Source organism: Chiloscyllium plagiosum, unplaced genomic scaffold (genome assembly GCF_037043375.1).
Source record: "Chiloscyllium plagiosum isolate Xiang-an unplaced genomic scaffold, Cpla_swu_hap1 HiC_scaffold_4, whole genome shotgun sequence".
NCBI lineage: Eukaryota > Metazoa > Chordata > Chondrichthyes > Orectolobiformes > Hemiscylliidae > Chiloscyllium > Chiloscyllium plagiosum.
In genome coordinates, this window is record NW_028270142.1 from 139,726,228 (window position 1) to 139,745,099 (window position 18,872).

At 42.4% G+C, this 18,872-nt stretch overlaps 1 protein-coding gene across 3 annotated transcripts in view; it reads left to right on the top strand.

Moving 5' to 3' along the window:
• The first annotated feature begins 522 nt into the window (after positions 1-522).
• The window catches only part of stk3 (serine/threonine kinase 3 (STE20 homolog, yeast)), a 449,830-nt gene continuing 431,480 nt past the window's right edge, over positions 523-18,872 (top strand). For all 3 annotated transcript variants that reach the window (XR_006311343.2, XM_043687660.2, XM_043687663.2), the window contains exon 1: positions 523-668. Coding sequence is in view for 2 of the 3 variants with exons in the window: in XM_043687660.2 (XP_043543595.2) it covers positions 646-668 (23 nt within the window). In the remaining variant the exon portion in view is untranslated. The remainder of the gene's footprint in view (positions 669-18,872) is intronic.

An 18,872-nucleotide genomic window follows, 5' to 3' on the forward strand; every position in this document is an offset into this window, starting at 1 on the left:
GCAGCAGCGCAAGGTGGCAATGTGATGACATCTCCCGGAATATGTGTCGAGAGTGTGATGCTGAAAAAACACAACAGGTCAGGCAGCATCCGAGGAGCCGGAGGATCGACGTTTCGGGCAACAGGCCTTCATCAGGAACGAGGCTCCCGGAGTATGTCCAGCCAGAGTTATAGCAATATCATTAAGCCAGCCGACTGACTTTTGTTTCCATCAGATTTCTCATTAATTTTTCTACTTCATAAAAACAAACGGTTTAAAAGTGAGCCAGTCAGGACGTCGTTTTGCTCCAAGATCGATTAGTCGCAAACGGCGAAGGCAGAAAAATGGCCTCGGACTACAGGATCCTGACCAGCCGAGCTGATTGACAGGTCGACGCAACCACACTTCTGGGACGATGGAATTCCGGAGCTCCCACCAATGGGATGGTCAGGGAGGCGGGCTGAGGAAGCGGGAGGATTGCCGGCGTCTCCAGCTGCCGTTTTGGAGGAGGGTTGGGGAGGGAGCGGTGGAGAGAGAGGGGCGCGTGCTGTGACGTCAGGCGAGCTGGACGAGTGGCGGGGCGCGGGGCGAGCATGGCGGTTTGAAAGTCTAACTGTCGTAACTGCCTTTCCAATCGTCGCACGTTGAAAAGGCGTCACCGCAGTAATGGAGCCGTCGGCACCCAAAAGGTAGCGACAACCCCTTCGGAGACGTCGAGGGGGCGGTATATGGGGGTGGAGGCGGGTCGTACGATGCATGAAATGTAATGGTTGTTTACAGGAAGAAGAAAATTTTAGAGATTTTCTTCTCCTCACACACTCAGTTTATATTTGTGCACGTTGTTCTTGATTCAGTTCAAAAAGGCATTAAAGTTCCACTGTTTTGTTTTATGTTGCTTGCTGCTTTCCAAATAGAAGTGACTATCATTTTAGACTTGTTTATAAAATTGATTTTTTTTATCTGGATAAAGAGGTGTCGAGGGGGAGTTTTAAAAAAATGAATATTTCTGAGGAAATCTAATTCAGGGAGACTATGTTCCAGATTTCTGGCACCGGAGTTCTCTTTTGATTTCACTTTCCGTCGGGTGTAACTTGAAGATGGAGTTGTGCTTCGCAGCACCTTGTTTTAGTTCAGCTTGCCAAAATGTCACAGATCACTTCATGGCTAATCATGCACTTTTGAAGATTTGTCATTGACACACTTTTCTTTACAGGGAAGTCCCAGAAATTAAAAATCTGATACAAATGATTAGAACTTGCCCTTGGTGATGTTCGTTGAGGAAAGGCTGTGAGTTCAAGTTCTGCTTTAGGGCCTTTGGTACAGATGTTCCATGGCCAGATACTTGATGGAGCATTGCAGACTGGAGTTGCGTACCGGGTATATGCAGAATCCCAGATTCTGCAGACTTTTGTCAGAATTTTCCAAGAAATTGACAGTTCTAATGGACAAAATTTCCTTGAAGTTGAACCCTCTGAAAAAAATCCATGAAAGGCAGAGAATTCAGGGTGTTCCTATTCAGTTAATAATTACTCAGGAAAAATTAGATAGAGTCATGGAGATGTACAGCATGAAAACAGACCCTTCAGTCCATCTCGTTTAATCCGACCCAATCTCGTCCTGCCTGCCAGCACCCGGCCCATATCCCTCCAATTCCTGTTCATATACCTGTCCAGATGCCTTTTAAATGTTGCAAATTGTACTAGCCTTCACCACTTCCTCTGGCAGCTCATTCCATACACGTACCACCTTCTCTGTGAAAAAGTTGCCCCTTAGGTCTCTCTTATATCTTTCCCCTCTCACCCTAAACCTATACCCTCTAGTTCTGGACTCTCCCATCCCAGAGAAAAGACTTTGTTTATTTATCCAATCCATGCTCCTTATGATTTTATAAACCTCTATAAGGTCACCCCTCAGCCTCTGACACTCCACGGAAAACAGCCCTAGCCTATTCAGTCTCTCCTTATACTTCAAATCCTCCAATCCTGGCAACATCCTTGTAAATCTTTTCTGAACCCTTTCCAGTTTCACAACACCTTTCTGATAGGAAGGAGACCAGAATTGCACGCAGTATTCTAACAGTGGCCTAACCAATGTCCTGTACAGCCGCAACATGACCTCCCAACTCCTGTACTCAATACTGTGACCAATAAAAGAAAGCATACCAAATGCCTTCTTCACTATCCTATCTACCTGAACATCGTTTAATTCCTGGGTGGTTATTAAGCTGACTATCCACCTAATAACACTACCTCAGCAACATCCATGGGGAGAAATCAGAGTAACTGTGTAAAATCCAGTGACTTTTCATCAGAACTTGCTGAGTTTTGCCAGCAATTTCTATTTTAAAGAGAATGAGATTTTCCTGAACCCTAGCCAATGTTTATTTTTCAAACAATTTGTCACAAATCCGATTATCTGGACAACCACTTTAACTGCCAGGGCTAAATAGACTGGAGACCGAGTATAGGTAAATTAGATTCCCTACAGTATGGAAACAGGCCTTTCGGCCCAACAAGTCCACACCGACCCGCTGAAGATACCCATTCCCCTTATTCTATATTTACCCCTGCCTAATGCACGTCACACTAGCCAATTCACCTGACCTGCACATCTTTGGATTGTGGGAGGAAACCCACACAGACATGGGGAGAAAGTGGAAACTCCACACAGTCGCCTGAGGCAGGAATTGAACTCGTGTCCCTGGTGCTGTGAGGCACCACTGAGCCACCATGTCACCCTCATGGGATTGGTATAGTTTATTGTTTGTTGTTCGCTGTAGACATGGTGGACCAAACGGCCTATTTCTGACTCTGTTTCCTGAATAATGCCACATTGCTTTTTGTTAGAATGCTGTGTGTAAATTGGCTGCCCTGATTCCAACATTAAAACACTTCAAAAGTACCTAATTGGCTGTAAAGTGTTGTGATATCCTCATACTTTGAATGTTGCTGTAGATGTGCAAGCCTTTTTTTTCCTTTTTCTGATGAAGTTTAGCTGGAACATCTGTAGATGTTGCCCACTTTTCATATGAGATCTTTTGTGTCTATTTCTCCTCGCAGATGGGACCAGCACATCATCTGAAAATGACACCTCCAGCTGTGCACCAGTCCTTAAGTACTGTGCATAAGAACATAGGGCGTAAGAGCAGTAGACAAAGTGAACTTTAAAACCTATTTCAGTATTCAGTGCAATCTAGTCTGATAGATTAGGTTGGGATATCTGGACTGAAGGGTCTCTTTCCGTGCTGTGCACCTCTATGACCTTCTGGCTTAGTTTCACTTGCCTGCCTCTTCCCTTTCTCTCTTGATTTCCCGTTAAACATTGAGATATTCAATTTATGTCTACAACTTCCTCGGGTAGAAAATTGCAAGGAACACAACCTGTGATTTCTCCTCAAATCCATTGTAAATCCTCAACCTTTAATCTTCAGGCTGTGCTGCTGTGACCTAGATTCCCCAAAAGACCTCTGTGTGCTTACTCTGCCAAGCCTCTGCAAAATCTTGCATGTTTCCAGGAGGTCACTTCTCATTCTTCTGAAAGACCAGATTGTCCCAAGTTACTCAGCCTCCAGTTAGAGAACAGCTTTCCCAATCCAGGAATTCACCTAGATGAATCTTTGTGTTCCTCCTAGGCAAACACAGGTAGTTCTTCTGTAATGCAATGGTTGCGTTCTTGTGCAAACCCGTATTATAGAAAAATTGTGCTTTAGAAATTGAGCTTAGTGTTGGCAATGTAATCATGTTACAGCCAACACACCTTTTAAAAGTTTGTACTTTAGAGACAGTGTCCTCAGTTCATCAATTGCATTACAGCAAATTCGTGTTAACAAAACGTGCGTTATAGTAGAATGATCAGTATATTTTTTGGATATGGAGATTAAAACTGCACTGTCCTTTTGTGTGGTCTTGCCAAAGTTCTACATAGTACAATTGTAATAAGACTTCCTTAAGGAATTGCCTTCCTAATTGCTGATGTATCTGCATCCACTGTGTTACTTATACAAGGGTGTCCAAGTATTTTTGAACGTCAACATTTAGCAGTCTCATGCACATTAAAAAATAATCTACTTTTTTACTCTGACCAAAATGAATAACATTAAACTTTGCCACATAACATTCCAGCTGTCGTTTTGTCCAGTCAATCTGTTGACATCTTTTTGCAGCCCGTTTTGGTCCTCGTGACAACTTGTATTATTACCTAGTTTTCTGTCGTAAGTAAATTTGGGTATTAAGTCCCCACTTAAAATTGAGGTTGTTTTCCAAAAAAATCATGACTGAAAATGACTGATGTCCATAGAAGCAAATGTTCAAACTATAGTTAGGTTTTGTAGGACCTTCCTAATTAAAAGAAAAACAAATACAAAACATTGTTCAATTTGTACATTGGTGAATAAAATAAGTTTAAAAAAGGGAACAAAAATTACTACTAACATATACACCTCCTTGCTGGTGATTTTTGTTTCCTGCTCCCTAATCCTGTTTGTAGCAGACTCTCCTTTTCCTCAACCCTCTGAATTGTGGCCCCTCTCCATTTCCAAACTACATTGTTGTCATTTCTCCCTACTGTCCAACCTACCTTCTTGTCACTATCTCGTGGGCTTGTTCAAGATTCAGATTAAATTTGAAGCTCCAGTGTTGTGGAATTGCAAGTTCCCATGATTCAGAAGTTAGACTGTAAGACTTAGAGGCAGAAATTAGGCCATTCAGCCCATTGAGTCTGCTCTGCAATTCAATCATGGCTAATAAGTTCCTCAACCCCATTCTCCTTTCTCCCATAAACCCTTGATCCCCTGATATTCAAGAACCTATCTTAAATATACTCAATGCCCTGGCCTCCATGACCTTCTGTGGCAATGAATTCCCTAGATTCACCACTCTTTGGCTGAAGAAATTTCTCCTTATCTCCGTTCTAAAAGGTTTTCCCTTTACTCTAAGACTGTGCCCTCAGTTTCTGGTCTCTCCTAGCAATGGAAACATCTTGTCAGCATCTATTCTGTCCAGGCCATTCAGTATGTTTCAATTAGACCCCCCCCCATCCTCTGAGCTCCATTGAATATAGATCCAAAGTCCACAAACATTCCTCATATGTTAAGCTTTTCATTCCTGGGGCCATTCTTGTGAACCTGGTCTGAACACACTCCAATGCCAGTACATCCTACCTGAGATATGGGGCCCAAAACTTTGCACAATACTCAAAATATGGTCTGACTAGTGCCTTATAGAGCCTCAGAAGTTCATCCCTGCTTTTATATTCAAGTCCTCTCAAAATAACTGCCATCATTGCATTTGCCTTCCTAACTACTCAACCTGCAAGTTTACCTTGAGAGAATCCTGGACTAGAACTCTCATGTCTCTTTGCATATCAGACTTCTGAATTTTCTCCCCCTTTAGAAAATAGTCTATGCCTCCTATTCTTCCTGCCTTACACTTTCCCATGTTGTACTCCATCTGCCACTTCTTTGCCTACTTTCCATGGTCATCATTACACTCCTAATCTTTTACTCCAGATTTTTAATTGAACCCAGAATACAACATCTGATGGCAGGATTCAAACCCAGAACATTACCCGGGTCTATGGATTAATAGTCTCGCAATAATACCACTGAGCCTTCACCTTCCCTAATCTAAGTACTCCTTAAATGTTACAAGGGTTTCTGCACTCCTGCAGGGAGTGCATTCCAGATTATCATCTCTCTGTGGAATTACCTTCTCTGTATGCCCCCAGTCTTTGATCCCTCCACCAAGGGGAAATGTTCCTTCTTGTCTATCCTATCTGTCTCTCATAATTTTATGCATTGCAAATGTGTTCCCAGTCTCCTGCTGTAAGGAAACAACTCCAGTCTATCCAATCTCTCTCTTCATAAATAAAACTCTCCAACCCAGACAACATCATGGTAAATCTCCTGTGCACCCTTGCCAGTGCAAATATGCCCATCGTATGATGGGGATTCCAGAACTGCACACAATAGTCTAGCTATAGCCCGTACAGTTCCAGAATAACCACCCTGCTCTTAAACTCTGTGCATCGAATATCCCAAATACTTTAACCTCTTTATCTATCTGCTCCACTTGGGGGTAGCACAGTGGCACAGCCTCACAGCACCAGAGACGGGTTCAATTCCCGCCTTGGGCAACTGTCTGTGTGGAGTTTGCGCATTCTCCCCGTGTCTGTGTGGGTTTCCTCCGGGTGCTCCGGTTTCCTCCCACAGTCCAAAGATGTACAGGTTAGGTGAATTGACCATGCTAAATTGCCCGTAGTGTTAGGTGAAGGGGTAAATGTAGGGGAATGGGTATTGGTGCGTTGCTCTTCTTAGGGTCGGTGTGGACTTGTTGGGCCGAAGGGCCTGTTTCCACACTGTAAGTAATCTAATCTAATCTAAAAATTCAGCTTTGACATCGTTGCTCTGACTGAGACCCACAGAGCTGGAGAAGGGCAACTAAAGGAAGAGCAAGGTCAGTACACCTTTTTCTGGAAAGGACTTGATCTTGAACAACCAAGGATCCATGGAGTAGGCTTTGCCATCTGAAGCTTCAGAAGCTGACAGAGTAACTACTGGGAATCAATGAATGTTTCATGATTGCAAATTCAGCTCATCAAGAACCAACATGCCACCATCATGAGCACCTATGCTCCAACTCTGGTTGCTGAAAATGAAGTAAAGTAGAACTTCTATGCCCAACTTGACGATGTCCTTTCCTCTGTTCCCAACAATGTCAAGATCATTGGGAGACTTCAGTGCCAGACTTGGGAAAAATCATAGACTCTGGACTGGAATAGTAGGCAAAGAAGCAGTTGGCAAGGTGAACGCCAATGGAACACTCCTCCTCATCAAATGTGCTGGACACAATATGGTGATTACAAACACTCTTTTGCCAGAAAAACAGGCATAAAGTCTCCTGGCAGCATCCACACTCCAAATACTGGCACCTCATCAACTATGTCATCGTATGATCTCTGGCCCAACAAGATGTACTGATATCAAGAGCTGTTACTGTTGCTGACAAGTGCTGGACAGACCATCGACTCATCTCATTCACCATGAGAATGAAAATTCGGCCCAAAAGGAAACACCAAAATCAGAACGCTATCAAGAAATTCAATATTGTCATCAGCCATGTACAGAAGTTCCAACAAAATCTTCAAGAATAACTGCCTCAACAAATCCCACTATCCATAGAAGAATACTGGAATCAATTTAGGAATGCTATCATCACCTCCTGCAAATAAAAATTGGATTCAAGACGGAAACCATCAGGATTGGTTCCATAACAACAAACTACTCCAACTTATTGATGAAAAGGCAAAAGCTTTTGTCACCTTACAAAATGACCAACAATCAGCTACCAAAAGGAAATGCTATCAGGAATGCAAGGCTGCAGTCTAGACGAGCACCTGAAACCTAAAAAAAACCAATGGTGGAGGAAGAAAGCTCAGGAAATTTTTGAATGCCAATTACAGTCAAGGCTTCTTCAATGCAACTAAAGCACCAACATTTCCGCCACCTCCAAACGGACCCCACCACCAGATATATATTTCCCTCCCACCCCTTTCCGCTTTCTGCAAAGATCATTCCCTCCGTGACTACCTGGTAAGGTCTACCCCCCCAAACAACCAACTCTCCCCTCCTGGAACCTTCTCCTGCCACTGCCAGAATTGCAAAACCTGCGCCCACACCTCCTCCTCACCTCCATCCAAAGCCCCAAAGGAGTCTTCCACATCCGTCAAAGTTTCACCTGCACATCCACCAATGTCATTTATTGTATCCGTTGCTCCCAATGCGGTCTCCTCTACATTGGGGAGACTGGACGCCTTCTTGCAGAGTGCTTTAGGGAACATCTCCAGGACACCCCGACCAATCAACCCCACCGCCCCGTGACCCAACATTTCAACTCCACTCTGCTGAGGACATGCAGGTCCTGGGCCTCCTCCACCGCCACTCCCTCACCACCCGACGCCTGGAGGAAGAACGCTTCATCTTCTGCCTCAGAACACTTCAACCCTAGGGCATCAATGTGGACTTCACCAGTTTCTTCATTTCCCCTCCCCCCACCTTACACCAGTTCCAAGCTTCCAGCTCAGCACCATCCTCATGACCAGTCCTACCTGCCAATCTTCCTTCCCACCTATCCGCTCCACCCTCCTCTCTGACCTATTACCTTCATCCCCACCCCCATCCACCTATTGTATTCTTTGCTACCTTCTCCCCAGCCCCACACCCCCCCTCCCATTTATCTCTCCACCCTGAAGTCTCCCTGCCTTCAGTCCTGATGAAGGGCTTTTGCCCGAAACGTCAATCTTCCTGCTCCTCGGATGCTGCCAGACCTGCTGTGCTTTTCTAGCACCACTCTAATCTAAAGCTATTTTTGACCCACCCACTCACTCATGGTTAAGCCCCTATCAAAAACAAAGATGGTTCAACCATCCTGAAGAGCAATGCTGACATCAATTCTAGATGGAGGCAGCACTTTGAAGATCTTTTAATCCAAGCTGCCCCATTTGACAGGAATGTGATCAATAACATTCCAAACAGCCCGTTGACGACTCCCCCATGCAAAAATACCAACACTTGAAGAAGTCAGGGAAGGCATCAAAACTTTGAAAAACAACAAGTGTGCTCTATTTCATAGAATACCAGCTGAGGTCTACAAAATTGGAGATAAGCTGCTACATTACCAACCGCACCAACTTCTCATCAAGATCTGGATAAATGAAGAAATACCAGCAGAATTCAGAGACTCAGCAATTGTTACCGTCTACAAAAGGAAAGACGATCGATCTGAATGCAGAAACTGTCATGGAATTTCCATGTTAGCAGCAGTAGGAAAATTCCTCACCTGTGCCATGAACAACCGGCTCAAGCCTTTAGCCGAGAAGATCCTTCTGGGGAGACCAGCCATTTTTAGATCGTCACGTGTAACAATCGACATAATCTTCACTATGCAACAACTGCAAGGAAAATGTCATGAACAACTTCAACCTTTGTATATGGCACTCATCGACCTCACCAAAGCCTTTGACTTGGTATCAAGGGAACTGAAGAAGGGCTTATGCCCGAAACGTCAATTCTCCCGTTCCCTAGATGCTGCCTGACCTGCTGCGCTGTTCCAGCAACACATTTTCAGCTCTGATCTCCAGCATCTGCAGACCTTACTTTCTCCTCCATCAAGGGAACTCCTATGGGATGTCCTATCCAGCTATGGATGCTCTGAAAAGTGCATTCGAATCATGAGACTCCTCCACGATGACATGCTTCACACAGTTATGGTCAGCAACAGTAACTGTGAACTTTTTCAAGTCAGGTCAGGAGTAAAACAGGATTGCGTGATTGTCCCAACTTTGTTCACCATCTTTACTGCGACAATCATCCACATCACCAAGGGTGACCTACTTCCAGAAATTGAAATTGTCTACAGAACAGATGGCAGACTTTTCAATCTTGCCCATCTTAAGTCCAAAAACAAGACATCTATGAGTTCCCTCATTGAGTTCCAATATGCAGATGACAACAGTGTTGCAGCTCTCTTAGAAAGCTAACTACAACAGATTCTGACTGCCTTCAACCATGCTTACATGGAACTTGGACTTACCATCACTTCCAAGAAGACATGGATCATCTATCAACCGTCACCAACTGAGACAAATTGGATAGAACCATCAATTCAACTTGACAAAACAACCCTGGAAAACGTGGATCACTTTCTGTTTCTTGGAAGTCACTTCTCCTCCAATGTCAGAGGAAGTCAGGACTGCAGATGTTGGAGATCAGAGTTGAGAATGTGGTGCTGGAAAAACACAGTAGTTTAGGCAGCATCCGAGGAGCAGGAGAAGGCCCTGATGCCTGAAATGTTGATTCTCCTGTTCCTCGGATGCTGCCTGACCTGCTGTACTTTTCCACCACCACATTCTCAACTCTTCTCCAATGTCGATATTAATGATGAGATGCAACATAGTCTTAAATGCACTGGAACAGCTTTTGAACGTTTCCTAACAAGAGTCTTTCATGATCATGATATCCGGACAGACATCAAAATGTTAGTGTAGAAAGCAGTGGTGATCCTAATGCTCCTGTATGCATCAGAAACTTGAACAGCATACCGACAATATCTGAAGGCACTTGAAAAGTTCCATCAACGCTGCCTTCGAAACATCTTGAATATCAGCTGGGAAGATAGAAGAACCAATGTCAGCGTACTGAATGTAACAAAAATAATAAGCATTGAAGCCTGCGTCGTCATGAACCAACCAAGATGGGGTGGTCATGTTGTTCGGATGAAAGACTAACGTCTGCCAAAACAAATTTTCTACTCCCAGTTTAAAGAAGGTGAACATAAAAGAGGCGGACAAAGAAGAGGTTCAAAGACATATTAAAAACCAACATGAAGAAATGTAACATCAACATCAACAAACCATCATCCGAGAAGTAATAACAACTTTCGAAACCAATAGATGAGCAGAACTAGAAGAAAAGAGAAGAAAATGGAAAGCGAGGCAGCAACAACCAAAGCCCCATGTGCCATCTGGAACTACTTGTCCTGAATGTGGGAGAACGTTCAAAGTTAAGCTTGGACTCATAGGCCACCTGAGAGCCCATAAATAGATCAACAGAATGAAGACCATCATCCTTGCCCTTGAGGGCTAGCCGCGACAACGACTACCTTAAAGGATGATTTTGGAGGTGCCAGTGTTGGACTGGGGTGGACAAAGTTAAAAATCACAGAACACCAGGTTATTTGGAAGCACTAGCTTTCGAGGCTTGATGCATCAGGTGAAGAGGCAGTGCCTCAAAAGCTAGTCTTCCAAATAGTCCTGTTGGACTATAACCTGGTGTTGTGTGATTTTTAACTTTACCTTAAAGGAATGATGGACGTGGACACTAAGTTCCTGTTGATCATAGGTGCTTCCCAGGGTTCATCCATTCATACCTTTACTTTGTTTGTCCCGTTCATGCATCACCTCACACTTATCTGGATTGGCTAGCCTGTCCTGTAATCTAAGGCTATCCTCCTCATTATCTATCACCTCACCAATTTTTGTAGCACTCATCCTTCAGTCTGAAAAATCATCTTTTACCATGGCTCATTGAACCTTTTACCATGATTCACTTTAAGCAATTTTTAACCAAACTGACACTGAGACACCTGCTCCATGAATCTTAATTTTATTGACCAGTTTCTGACATGGTATTTTTCTTAACATTTAAAAAAAAATCTATATAGGCAATATCTGCTGCTTTCCCTTCAAGAACATTCTCTAGTATTGCATTAAAAAAATTATTAGTTTGGTCAAACATGATTTGCCTTTTGTAAATCTGTTCTGACTGTTCCTAATTAAATGTCTCCAACCCCTACTTTTTACCTTTTTTGATTATTGTTTCTCAAACTTTACCATTAGAATCCCTACAGTGTGGAAACAGGCCCTTCAGTCCAACAAGTCCACACCGACCCTCCGAAGAGTAGCCGTCCAGACCCATTCCCCTACCCTATATTTACTCCTGAACGATGCACTGAACTTCCACATCACTGAACACAATGGGCAATTTAGCATGGCCAATTCACCTAACCTGCACATCTTTGGATTGTGGGAGGAAACCAGAGCACCCAGAGGAAACCCATGCAGACCTGGGGAGAATGTGCAAATTCCACATAGATGGTTGCCTGAGGCTGGAATCGAGCACAAGTCCTGGTGCTGAGGCAGCAGTGCTAACCACTGAGCCACTGTGCTGCCCTGCTGTGTAACATCATTACAGATGTTAATTGGTGGTTACTAAGAATTACCTTACATCATTTTTTGAACAAGGGTATCATATTTGCAACTTTCCAATCCTCTTGAAATTCAATATTCCAGAATGCCAAGTGTATTTACACATAGATTCTGCTTATAAGTCTTGATGCAGAATCTTCTGGGTGAGCATTTGTGTCAGCTAACAAATCTTACCATTGCAGAATGCAAATTGAGATTATGATGTATTTTATTTAAAATTGTATTGCCATATAATAAAGTTTGAATACTTTTTTTCCCATTTTTTAGATTTTAGCACTAAATTGGGATGGGGATATTGCAGTTTGTTCAATTAAGTGGGTCTTTGCTGGTATTTAAGCTTCACTCAAACCCCTTCCCATTATATTTAATCTCATACAATCAGAATATCCTTGTCTTCCTTTTTCTCTTGTGTACTTATCTCACTTCCTATGAAATACATCTGCTGTTTTTCTAAATCACTTAAAGTAACCTCCCAAATTCCTTATTAAATTGAGTGGTGACGATCAGTATGATTTTTTAGTTTAAGAAAGTTCCAAGTGGAAATATCTTCTCTACTTCAGTCTCATTTTAAATTTTAAAGACTTCAATTGGCCTGTCATCAAAAGTTTATTTCATTTATTCTTTGAAGGTTATTAAAAAACAAGTTTTGTCACCACAAATTGAGGCAAGTTTTGCAATCAATAATTTTTCCATAAAATTGGTAGGGAAAGGTAAACTATATCAATAATTTGGTTGAGGTCTTTGTTATTTTAAGGTTCAAAGTTTAATAGTCGTTAGAATTTATGCATTCTGTGGATGAGATATGACAATAGACCATTCTTAAATCTTGTTTAACATCTTAATCCAGTTAATTTTTTTGAGCTCCTTAGCTGATAGCCACTGTAAAATCTGCCCGTGGGTAACAAGTACTGAAGTTTGGAGTTTGACAGTTATCTGAAAGGATGACAGAGTTGATTTCATCTGCTCTTAAGAGACACAAGGTTAGATGTGCAAAGCATCTGAATAGATACAGTAATCAGTTCCAGGAATAACTCTGCAAGCCTTTTCTGAATATATTGATAGGCTTTACATTGCTGCGTTTGTGATTCCACCTTACCATTTATATGTGCTTATAAGACCTTTCCAGAGCTTTCAGTTGCCTGCCATTTCAACGCACATGTTCCCATGCTAACATTTCATCTCAGTCTTGATAGAGTGCACCAGCAAAGCTGAAGGAAGGCAGAGGAACAGCACCTCATCTTCTGATGTGGTAGCTTACAGCCTTCAGGACTCAACACTGAATTTAACAATTTTAGAACCTGAACACCCCCACACCCTTAGGTCTTGTTTTGAATGGGTTGCTCCCAGCACAGCGAATCGATTTTAAACCATCCATACTTCTCATTAGCAAGTACAGAAGAACCTCTGATTATCCAAAGGACACGGGCAGGGAATATTTTGTTCAAATGCCAGATAACATAGTTAGCCAAGTATCGGGACCCTGCGATCTTGTTTGGGTGATCCAAAATTCGGTTAATCGAATGCCGGTTAATCGAAGTTCCTTTTATTTATCTTCATTTAGGTTCATCATCAAAAATACCTTTGTTTACTCCCTTTTATTTTCTCACTCTCAGCACTGTGTCTGTGTATTTTTTTCATTCCTTCCCCTACCCTACAAATGTCATTAGCATATATGCAGACCTTTGTGATGATACTATGGCTTTAAAAGATGTATTTTGTCCTTTTTATTTTACAAAGAGAGGTTAAGACAGAGGTCACAAAAGGTCTGATCCAAGCCAATAAAGTAAACAGCTTGTGAGTTTTTGGGTTTTTAAAAAAAATGGAACAACAGAAGCAGCATGAATGGGTGGATCAGACTCCCACAGAACCAGAGTTTAGTTTAGCTTTTAGCAGTTGCTGGGGTCTTGAAACTGGATGTGGAGGCTGTTATTCCTTTCTCTGTTATAGAGTCATACAGCCCTTCAGTCCAACCAGTCCGTGTTAAGATAATCCCAAACTAAACTAGTCCCACCTGCCTGCTCCTGGTCCATATATCTCCAACCTTTCCTATTCATGTATCTATCTAAATGTCTTTTAAACATTGTAATCAAATCCACCACTTTCTCAGGATGTTCATTCCACACATGAACCACCCTCTGTAAAGAAAAAAGGCCTCATGTCTTTTTAAATCTCTCTTCTCTCATCTTAAAAATGTGACCCTAGTCTTGAAATCCCCTATCATAGGGAAAAGTTAACTACCAACTATCTATGCCTCTCATTATTTAGTAAACTTCAATCAGATCACCTCTCAACCTCCTATTCTCCAGCCTATCCAGCCTTTCTTTATAACTCAAACTTTCCATAGCTGGCAACATTCTGTTAAATCTCTTCTGAACCCTCTCCAGCTTGATAATATCCTTCCCAAGTGTGGGCGACCAGAGAATTGCTTATGAAACAATCTGTTTTACTTGATTTGTCTTTGCCAAGTGTGTCTTTATGGGATGTTATTATTATGGAACAGTTGCTGTTTAGTAGTAACAGTATTTCTGGTATAACATGTATTTCATCAACGCAAATTAGCTATAGCGTGATTGAAGAAAGTGGACACTGTTTGCATATTGTGAACTTTCTACTGCACAGGTAATGATTTTCTGTAGTAATCGTCTGCAGCATAATCTTCTGAAATGATTTTCTATAGTAATTTTCTATATTGTGAGGTTGCATAGGAACAAAACTATCATACTATACCAGAAATACCTGTAATATTCTCTAATCTGTATATAGACCCATAAAAACCCATATAAAAGCATAGTGAAATGTAATGATGCTGATGGAAACATCAGCCTCAGGGTGGTGATGCCTTTTCTGAGATGCATCTGAAGAACTATAATGCAAGATTAAGCAATCACTGGGCAATATTAAAGTACGAGGCAAGTGGATCCTCTAAAGATTACCCAAAGATGGTGGATTGATGGCTTAGCTGCTGTCTATAGAGTTCAGTCATTCCAATTCTTCTATCTTTTGTTTGTATTTTAACTGTAGGGTAAGAATAAAGTGCGTTTTGCTTAAAGTAGAGTAGTGTAACCAATCAAATTACATCTGGTACACAGCACCTTACACTTGCTTTTAAATAAGATAAAAGTTAGGGTCTAGGCTATCTCCTTGATATATTTGAAGGGGGTTTGGTCTGGCCTATAACACTTTTCCTAGCTGATTTCAGTTCTGATGAAGGGTCATTGGACTTGAAATGTTAACTCTGTTTCTTTCTTTACAGATGTTGCCAGACTTGCTGGGTTTCTCCAGCACTTGCTGTTTTTGTTTCAGATTTTTAACATCTGCAGTTCTTTTGATTTATTTTACAAGATCCTTGCTAGAGAGGAGCTGCTATTTCAGCTTCTGAAACATGTACAAATCAATATTAGCTCAATTAACAATAGAATGGATATGTAACTCCCATTTTACAGCTGTTTGGATAAATATTCTCAACAGTTTGGTGTTATGATGTTGGATTGTAACATCATTCAGTAGCAGATCAAGAGAGCTGGCTTATTTTGAGCAAAGCAAATGTCAACAATCACAATTACTGGGCTCTTTCCTTTTCTACAAGACTTCTTAATAGACCTAAAAAGTCATATTTGACTTAACGTTAACTGCTGTTAGACCTTTCGAGTATTTCTAGTACTTTGTTTTCTTTCAAACTTTCAACATCATACAATTTAGCTTTTTAATTACCACTATTCTCTGCCTTTCTGTCATTCCTGTCCTTGCTGTTGAAAAACTACTTGAATCAAATAGCATAAATTGATTTTCATGTTTAAAAATGATAAAGCAGGACACTTTATATGTGTGTTTCACATGTTTGAAACTAATTGTATGTTTACAATCTGATTTACTTGAGATTATGGTTGCCCGTGTGTGTCAGATTTGATTCTGCTAATCCACCAAGCCTGCACATCCTGGACTCTATGGGCAGGCTTGGTGCATTATGTGACTGTGGAATGTTTTGACAATTACACATTTCTACACTCTAGAATTGCCAGCAGTCTATCACTTAATGCTAAAATGAACACATGGATCACAAAAGCTGTAGATACCATGTCTAAGCTGAATAAGGAAGTGTGGAACATCAGCAACCTGACTGAGAATGCCAATCTGTGAGTCTACCCAAACCTGTTGTGGTGATGGGGTTTGATGTGGATGAACATGTGAGGTTGGCACTGATATCACTGTGATCTCAGTAGTACTGTGTTAGTTTTCAACTAAGAAGTTGGACCTTGCAGAGTAATGTACAGTGTAGCCATAAACGTCGTTTCACCATTACCAAGAACTCTGGTCTGAGCCTGTATCGAGACCCATAAAAACCCATATAAAAGCATAGTGAAATGTAATGATGCTGATGGAAACATCAGCCTCAGGGTGGTGATGCCTTTTCTGAGATGCATCTGAAGAACTATAATGCAAGATTAAGCAATCACTGGGCAATATTAAAGTACGAGGCAAGTGGATCCTCTAAAGATTACCCAAAGATGGTGGATTGATGGCTTAGCTGCAGTGAGATAAAGTGTTTGGAGACATAAAAATATAGTAAACAGAACATCACTTGGCTCATCAAACCCAATCTGTTCTATCTCCACACTACACTCTGTGCTTAGCTCTTAGGTCCCCTTATTTTGTAACTATGTCTCTTAGTTTGAGAGTCCCCCCACCCCCCTCCGTTACTAGTCAAGACATTTCAACGTCTATCTTGTCAAATGCCCTAAGAATCTTGTATCTTTCTACAAGAGCAGGTCAGAGGCTAGGAATCTTGCAGTGACTAAATCACATCCTGACTCCTCAAAGCCTATCCACTATCTAGAAGACACAGGTCAGGAGTGTGTTGGAGTACCGCACACATGCCTGAATGAGTAGGCTTCAGCAACTTTCAAGAAGCTTGATACCACCCAGAACAAATCAGCCAACATGATTACAACTACATGCACAATCATTTAGTCCCTCAGATATTCAGTAGCACCAGTATGTGCCATCTACAGTATGCACAGCAAAAACCCCTCAAGGCACCTTCCAACTGAATGACTGCTGCTATTGAGAAGAACATGTAGCAGATACATGGGAACGCCACCACTTACAAGTTCCCCTCCAAGCCACTCAACTTGGAAATATATTGTTTCTTAAGTGTCGCTGGGGTAAATTCATGGAATACTCTCCCTGAGGCACTGTGGGTCTACCTACCGTGTATGGACTGCAATAGTTCAAGAAGGCAGCTCAGTCTCGAGCAACTAATAATGGGCACTAAATGCTGGCCAGCCAGCAAGATCCATGTCCCCTGAATGAGGTTTGTAAAAAAAAAAGTGTCCTTTTTTTTATATGTATAATGGATAATGTCTAATGTTTAATCATTTTTGATCGGTAAATCTATTATACTGTCCCCCTTCTTCCAAGTCAGTTGTATATTTGGTAAATAATTGAAGCTGTATACTTACTTTCAACCTAAAAAGTACCATTTCTGTATTCTGTGTGTTAACCAATTCTCACTAGACACTCCTACATTACTGTCAGTACTTTAAGCTCCTATCTTGTTTAGTACTGTTTTATGTGGCATCTTATTGAATGCAGTCTGGAAATCCAAATACATTGCATTTTTGTCAGCTCTGCTTGTTATATCCTTGAAGATCTCCACTAAACTTGTTTAACGCAATTTCTCTTTAGAGTCGAGAGTGTGTTGCTGGGAAAGCACAGCAGGTTAGGCATCATCAGAGGAGCAGGAGAATCGACATTTCGGGCATAATCCCTTCATTAGGAATGAGGCTTGTGGGCCGGGAGGAGGGTGGGGTGGGTAGCTGAGAAAGCGATAGGTGGATGAAGAGGAGGGCGAAGAAGATAGGTCAGAGAGGGGAGTGATGGACAGGTCCAGAGGGTGGTGCCGAATTAGAGGCTTGGGACTGGGATAATGTGGGGGCAGGGGAAATGAGGAAGCTGTTGAAATCCACATTTATCTTGTGTGGTTGTAGGGTCCCAAGATGGAATGTGAGGTGTTCTTCTTCCAGGCGTTGGGTGGTAACGGTATGGCAGTGGAGGAAGTCCAGGACCTGCATGTCCTTGGCAGAGTGGGAGGGGGAGTTGAAGTGTTCAGCCAGGGTTGGTGGTGTCCCAGAGATGTTCTGTGAAACAATCGGCAAGTAAACTTCCTGTCTCCCGATGTAGAGGCGACCACACCGGGTGCAATGGATGCAGTAGATGACATTGGTAGAGGTACAGGTAAATTTCTGATGGATGTGGAAGGATCCCTTAGGGCCTTGGATGGAGGTGAGGTGAGGGGAGTGGTGTGGGTGCAGACTTTGCACTTCCTGTGGTGGCAGGGAAAGGTGCCAGATGTTGGCTGGTGGGGGGGCATGGACTTGACAAGGGAGCCCCAGAGGGAATGGTCTCTCTGGAACGTTGATGGGGGTAAGGAGGGAAATATATCTTAGGTGGCGGGGTCCATTTGGAGGTGGCAGAAGAGGTGGAGGACGATGTGGTGCATGTGGAGGTTGGTGGGTGGAAGGTGAGGACAAGGAGGGGGCTTCTGTCCTTGTTGCATTGGGAGGGGTGAGGTTCAAGGGTGGTGGTGCGTGAAGTGGAGGAGATGTGCTGGAGGGCATTGTCGACCACGTGGGAAAGGAAGTTGCGATCATAGAAGAAGGAGGCCATCTGGGACCTTCTGAGGTGGAATTGGTCATCCTGGGAATAGGTGCGGCTGAGGCAGAGGAATTGGGAATAAGAGATGGCAATTTTACAGAATTCCACATTGTTTGATCGGGTTCCGCTTTACGAAATGTCCTGCCATTTCTTCCTTAATAATGGACCCTTGCATTTCTCAATGATAGATGTTAGGTTAACTGGCGTACAACTTCCTGCTTTCTGTCTCCCTCTTTGAGGTGTGGCATCATATTAGCAATTTTCCAATTCTCTGGAATCTTCCAGAGTTCAGTGAGTTCTGGAATATTTTGACCAATGTCAGCAGCCACTTTCTTTAAAACCCTTAGATGCAGGCCATCAGATACTGGAGACTTTCTGCTTTTAATTCCCTTGTTGCCCCTTGTGATTCCATGTTCTGGACCTCCTTGGCCATGCAGAACGTCATCCCTGCATCCACCCTATCCAGCCTTAGAGTCATA